The sequence below is a fragment of the Gymnoscopelus braueri genome (genome assembly GCF_963280865.1).
Source record: "Gymnoscopelus braueri genome assembly, chromosome: 5".
Lineage (NCBI taxonomy): Eukaryota > Metazoa > Chordata > Actinopteri > Myctophiformes > Myctophidae > Gymnoscopelus > Gymnoscopelus braueri.
In genome coordinates, this window is record NC_137606.1 from 34,659,391 (window position 1) to 34,666,652 (window position 7,262).

At 40.8% G+C, this 7,262-nt stretch overlaps 1 protein-coding gene across 1 annotated transcript in view; it reads left to right on the forward strand.

The window, feature by feature from the left end:
• The window catches only part of LOC308085498 (seizure protein 6 homolog), an 89,039-nt gene extending 81,777 nt beyond the window's left edge, over window positions 1–7,262 (forward strand). The window contains exons 12-16 of the mRNA XM_080428677.1: window positions 138–332; window positions 1,513–1,548; window positions 2,874–2,979; window positions 3,802–3,901; window positions 6,430–7,262. Of these exons, the coding sequence (XP_080284803.1) occupies window positions 138–332; window positions 1,513–1,548; window positions 2,874–2,979; window positions 3,802–3,901; window positions 6,430–6,459 (467 nt within the window). The 3' untranslated portion in view covers window positions 6,460–7,262. The remainder of the gene's footprint in view (window positions 1–137; window positions 333–1,512; window positions 1,549–2,873; window positions 2,980–3,801; window positions 3,902–6,429) is intronic.

Genomic DNA, 7,262 nt, shown 5'->3' on the forward strand with positions numbered 1-7,262 from the left:
CAAACATTTGCCAGAAATAACCGATGTACAAGCTCACAACGCGTCACAGTGTTGTGAGCTTGTAGATCGGCTATTATCGGTATTTGGCGTACAATGAAGGATATAGGGTTCAAGTAGTTAATTCTGTCTTCTCCCAGCTGAAACATTTGAGCCATGCAGTCACCCTGGCACGCCAACATACGGAGTACCCAGCTCAGACAAGCTGCTCTTCCAGGCCGGGGAGACGCTACGCTACACCTGCCACGCTGGCCACGAGTTACTGGGGGAGCCTGTCCTCCGCTGTGTGCCGGGACACCCGTCCCACTGGAGTGGATTGCCACCTGTCTGCAGAGGTGAGGAACTGCAAGCAGACATTCTGATCTTCATAATTCATGCACTTCTGCACTGTCTGTGTGTGTGTGCGCACACACGTGCACGTGCATGCACGCATACATCAACTGTCTGATTGTTATTCATCCGCTTGGAGGCTAACTATTACTCCTTTTCACTGGGGAGTCTGAATTCATAAGTATGATAACAGCACAGTGTTTTAAAGACAGTCCGCTCACCTGGATATTTTTCCTTTATACAGAGAACATCATGGACAAGGGCATAGTGTTAAATCCCAACTGTCACACATTACAGTAAATAAATGGATAAAAAGAAAAACACGTGGGGGATATTCAAATTGTTAATAGCAGATAAAGAGGCATTCTAGTATAGATAGTAAGCACTTTATAATCTTCAATTATGATCCATTATTTCATGTTCATGGATCCATGTGTGTTTCTGTTCCCATTAAAACCGAGAAAGCACTGTCATTTAAGATTTTAGCTATATATATGTATGTATATATATATATATATATATATATATATATATATGTGTGTGTGTGTGTGTGTGTGTGTGTGTGTGTGTGTGTGTGTGTGTGTGTGTGTGTATCTTACCTCCATAATCTAACTTTTTTTGTTTTTTTTTGCTGGTCTCTTCTCTGGACCTGTATTGCATGATGTCCTCTCTACCCTCACATTTCTGTCTCTCTTCACTGGCCCTATATTGTATGACAAATAGCTAAAATAGCCGCTCTACAAGCTCACAACGCGCACATTGAGACACGTTCTGAGCTTATAGATCGGGGTATTTCACAATCAGATTTTTTTCAAATTAGAATTTTTATTTTTATTTGTTTTACATTTTTAAAAGTGTGGGAAGTTTTGAAGGTTTGGGGGAGGGGATACAAGTTTGAAACATATTGACATTTTTGGATTGGATTTATTGTTCACTGTTAAAGACATGCCTAAAATATGGATGCCAATACAGGACTGCCATTGAGTAGCACTGTTACTGTACACGTATCTCAGGCCAGTGTGGGTCTTAATCGGCTCAAACTTGGCTCAGAACCACAGATTGAGTCTACCCACAAACACGCACACGGCACACCTCTATCAGACAAACAGAAAAGGATCACTCAGTGCATTTTATCCATTACATTCATTTCCTCCTGAGGTTTAACATGTAATGTGTCCTTTACAGCCCACACAATGGAGTATGATGAGCACAGATTAGATGGTAAGAGTCATTTTACATCACAGTGTTTTTCCACTCAGCGTCAGCCTGCATAATAATATAACATTTTAGAAGGGTGATTACTGCAGATGGAGGTAAAATGCTATGGGTGGCATTACACTGTCAGTTCCTCTGTAGCACTGTTTTCAGCAATTAAATAGCCATATTTCCTATTAAAGGAGAACTATTTTTTATTTATTTAACGGAATTAATGAATTGTAGCATTATGCAATAGTATACCCAGCAGATTGAATGATGTGCAGTGATGTATTCTCATCTTAATGGGAGGGGAGTCCTCATAGCTCAGACGTTTAATGCCTGTACCATAATGTAGGAATAGACATACGAAGTTGCAGTTCATCAACTGACTCCTATGTCATCTACCTACCTTGCTCGCTGTAGATCTCTCTTCACTGTACTGTGTAATAATACAGCAAGGCCTCTCTGCTTTATTTCCATATGTAGCACAGTGCAGAGAGACAGATAGGAGGTAGAGAGAGAATCCGTTTATTTTTCATATACAGTACAGCGATTGAAATTGGTCTACTCACAGACGTGTGTGTGTGTGTGTGTGTGTGTGTGTGTGTGTGTGTGTGTGTGTGTGTGTGTGTGTGTGTGTGTGTGTGTGTGTGTGTGTGTGTGTGTGTGTGTGTGTGTGTGTGTGTGTGTGTGTGTGTGTGTGTGTGTGTGTGCGCGTGTGCGTGTGTGTGTGTATAAAGATTTATACAATATATAAGAATAAGATAAGATAAAAAGGTATATATGAATGTAAAAATGGGTATAGGGTCAGGCCAACATTGTAAACACATTTACAGTAGAAGTGTACGTATGGTGTGAGAAGACAAGGCGTGTATCATATCATATTGCACGTGCCAGTTAGAAATATTATAGTTAGAATATTGCACAGGCCATATGTCTTGTAAGCACAAGGAGTGATGTGTGCAGCATACAACCTTGCTGTCAGAGAGAGAGAGAGAGAGAGAGAGAGAGAGAGAGAGAGAGAGAGAGAGAGAGAGAGAGAGAGAGAGAGAGAGAGAGAGAGAGAGAGAGAGAGAGAGAGAGAGAGAGAGAGAGAAATGCAATCTATGTGCTGCACAGTAAATTCCTTCATTTTGAAATGCTGAAATCGTTCTGAAATGGATATAGGTCCAATTCTTTGCACTCTGCAAGACTCAGGATTTTGCTGTGTGAGTCTGATTTGACTGACCCCCCCCCCCCACACACACACACACACACACACACACACACACACACACACACACACACACACCGCCCAGTCAGCAGGACAACATAACACTGGGTGTCTCTCTTTCACTGCCCACCAGTAGCTGCAGCAGACCTGCGTATGGAGGGAGTCCGTGTTGCGGTTGCTGTCTTCATTCCTGTCACATTCCTGCTTGTACTTATCTTCAGCATCTACCTCTACGTCTCAAAGTGGGTTCTTTACTTAGACATAAAAGTACCTCATTATGGTGTGCCCTTGTTCACAGCCCTGCTGAAATAAAATGTATTTGCTGTTTAAATGCATGTGGAGATCAGATATATTGCATATTCTCTTCATTCGCTGCTTGGGTGTGATCTGTCCTGACGTCATTAAACTCCTAAAGATATACTAACGTTTTAGCATTAACAAATGTTGGAGCTTAAATGCTTTCTCTTCTCTCAAACCTCTTATTGTCTCAGGCTCATATTTCAAAAAGGTGAAGACAGCACAATGTTGTGGAGTAAAACGTTATTTGATATTGATATAAGGTAGCATCAAACTTGTAGCTCAAGGCTGTTGGGTCGGCCATAGCTGTGGGTAGAGAGCCGCATGGGAAACAGAAGGGTCCTAGGTTCAAGCCCCCTAACTGCTCCCCCACTGTGCGCTCAAGTCTGACCACTTTGGCAGCAATCAGCTGAGTAATGCTGAAAAAAATATTCCCCCCACGGGAACCATTAGGTCTTATTATTACTGTACCATGCTGGCTATATCTAGAATCAAAAACGTAATGTAATTCATCATGATGATATGCAACCAGTTCTCAGTTTGAAGGATTGTGGGCCGACAGACCAACTGACCGACAGAGTGGTTTATACTAGCAGAGTGTTTGCTGATACTTTAGTGGTATTGCTCAATGTAGCTAAAAACGTTTACAAACTGACTGAATTTCTTAAGATTTATTGGAAGGTGTTTTGTAGCTTATTTTATTTGAAGTGTTTGATCTCATGTCATGTCTTCTCATCTCATGGTACCTTTTTTATCTTTGTTTTTAGGGTTCAAGGGAAGTCTCTAAGACTCCCCATGTCCTCTACTTTGCCATATGACCACATTAATGGAGAATCCACCTTTGACAACTCTCTCTATGAAACACCGGTAAGGCATCATCTACTATGTCTATATGTTTCTAAAACACAAAAAGAAAGACAGAAAGAGAGATTCATTCAGACTGCAAACAGAATAATAGTGACTCGCTCAGTAAGCTGTGCTAAGGCAAGACCTGGATAGGTGAAAAACAATCTCTCAACTAGACGCGTCGCAATTCTGGGAAATTGCAAAGTGTGGTTGCGCCGACGCCGGTCGCAGGTCGCAGGCGGCCGCCGGGACGTGAGGAATACGGCGCGAGGATTACCGTCGGAGGCCGCGCGACGTGCGATTCGAATTCGGTGCCACTCGGATCCCGCGTTCATGACACGTGCCGTTAGATTGGAGGAAATAGGCCCCTCCCACTAAAGAAACAGGCCCCTCCCACAAATGTAGCGGGCCAATGACATCGTCACATCACTCCCGAGATCACTTGCTTTTCTTTTTGAGAGAACTGATCCCCCCAAAAATCATGTTTTTGCATCAAACGGTTACGTTTTGTGCATTTGTGGCGCCCCCTATGGATCAAAGTGGAAATGCTTTTGGGGATTCGTTGAGTAAACCACCCTTAACATGTGATTCAAATTTGGGATTGACCGGAGGTTTTGTTTGTGATTTTTGGCATTTTTTGTAAAACAGGCCCCTCCCACTAAATTTGGAAGCCAATTACGGACGAATGGTATGGACTATCAAAATTCCGCTTGTGGGTCCAGAGATCATGTGTACCGATTTTTGTGAGATTTGGACAAAATATGTGGGAAAAGGAGCTAAAAGTGTGTTTTGAAGAAAATTCTAAATGGCGGAAAATCTACCCTGACGCAAATTGGCGTGGCCTATATGGGGAGTTGCGTCATAACCCACGGTTCAAGAGTTATAGGTCAAAAGGTAAAGTGGGCTGTTATAGCGCCACCATGAGGCCGACTGGTGTAATTATTTGTTAAATAATTTTGCAATAAACTATGAACCTCCCCTCTAAGTCTTGTAACTCTAGCCCTTACGGTTTCTGAGAAAAAAATACTTGAATGGGAGTTTTTTCATTTTCCCATTAAAGTCGATGGGGACATTTAATGCACTAATAAATCAATATCAATTAAACTATGTAACCAAACTATTAGCAAAACGGATAGCCATCGATTCCCGGTGAGACCGGTCATTTTGACATATAGCACGAAATTGGGAAAAATAAACTGCGGGAGGAGGCAAAATAAAGTTTATCTAGAAATAAAGTTTATAGAGTACTATAGTCTGGTTGCCCTGTTAGGGCAACCAAACTAATAAGAGAAACTATTTCACTAAAGATCCTCACACAGCCAAATAGGATGTGATTCATATGCTTGGATAACAAGGAGGAAGCTGTGTCTATGTTCCCTATACCTTCCACAAAAACCTTAGTCATTCCAGGATTTACAACACAGAACACACATGGAACCAGGCCCTGAGGTAGGCAAGGCAAGGCCAGGCAAGGCAAGGCAGTTTGTTTCAGGTATGTGGTGCATAAAAACCCGAACGCTGCTGACCTGTCCTACATGACCTGAGAGGTCTCTGGATAGTTCATAACTTAGCAGAAGATCAGACATGTATTTTGGACCTAAACAATGTATTGCTTTATAAACCGACAGTAGTATTTTGAATTAATTATTTGACAGAATGTACAGCCAGTGTAAAGATCTGAGAACTGGAATGATATGATCCCCCTTGTTGGTATTAGTGAGGACTCGAGCAGCAGTGTTTTAATCAACTGCAGCTGTCTGATAAATTGTTAATATACCCTGGCCAATATTCACTTGTTTTAATTCAAGAAAGCAAATAATCCAGCTTAACTTTCTATCACGGAAAATAAGGTTAATGATGAAATTAAACTGTAAACTCAGGATGAGTGTTCGGCAAGCTACAAAGAGTTGTTAGGACTGTATGTCCCATCTCTATCTAATAAATAAAACGGTAATGATGTTTTGAGTCTTTCTGTATTTATTTATTGTACTTTCTCCTTTCATAACTGCACTCTGAAGAACAATGAGGTGAGACAAAACTCTATAATCAACAATTGCTGTTCCAGTGTCTGCCATCAGAGGGCAACGCTTGAATGTTGATCATGCCTCTGATGGGGTTCAAGGAGCACTTCAGGAATTTATTATCTTTTTGGGCTATTATTTTATTTTTTTAATCTTAAAATATATTTTTAAAGTGTATACTTGCATTGGGAAACCTTTTCATAACTATTATACAATTTGATTGTGTAAAAATAGAAACCAAATTGCTGTTTAACATAGTGTAACCTATTGTTCATTTGATAGAAACATTTGTACTATTTCAGACATGGCACTTTCACATAATGTTAAACTAAATCAAGTTCATGCCAAGACAGATAATATTTTTATGAGATATATACGAATCTTTAGTAGTGCGGGCCTCCTAGTTTCAAACCCTGTTTTAATCGAGGATAGCTATTATGTGGACTTCCCCAAGTGCTGCTATACACGGCAGTTCGGTATAGACAGAGCTCTTTCTGTGACATGTTGTGTATATTCTCCTCTTTGCAGGAGACAAGAGAGTACGAGGTTTCAATTTGAAGGCAGCGCTGTGTGTGTTTTCAGCATGGACAGACCGGGACCCTGTTGGCCTTTTGAACGTTCATCTGCACTCCCCATCTCTGCGCTGACTCCGTCGGTCTACTGATGTCTCCCCCTGTCCTCTGTCGAGTGAACACGTTCAGGACAGAATACTTCCTGGAAAGTCTGGGCCACTGGATTATTTTTCTAGCCCTTCAACAGCGATGGTCCGGCAGCAGTTTGTACAGTTTTTATCCCGTTCTCGCATTCCCGAAAACGTTCAGTGCAACACAGCATCTCAGAAAGTGGAGGTGATCAATGCAAAGCTTGCACCAATAAGTGCATATAACCACAGATGTTTTTTTGTGTGTTATGTACATTATACATTGTATGTTTAGTCCTTTATGGATATATATTCATGTCAGAGAGGGGTCTTATAGTCAAACTTCACAAAACAAGGGAAAACTCAAACATTTGTTTTTTTGTTTTTCCTCCAAAACCTCTAAAATGTAATTGTAATGTGTCCAAAAATATTTCAAACTATTTTTTGATGTAACCTGCTAAGATTAGAAAGAAAAATGTGCCTTAAATGGAAGGCCCTTAATAACCAATGTTCACACACAGTATATTCCACAGACATGACATCGATTTCATATGAACCGTGTGTACTTTTAAATGACAGAATATTTGGTTTCTGTTCAATTTTGTTTACATAGGTTCTCTGTTACATCACACTTATTATACGAACACAACACATTCTGTGTTTCCTTTCTTTGAGAGAAAGGGGAAATGCAAGATGAGGTGAGCTATCATTCATATATTGC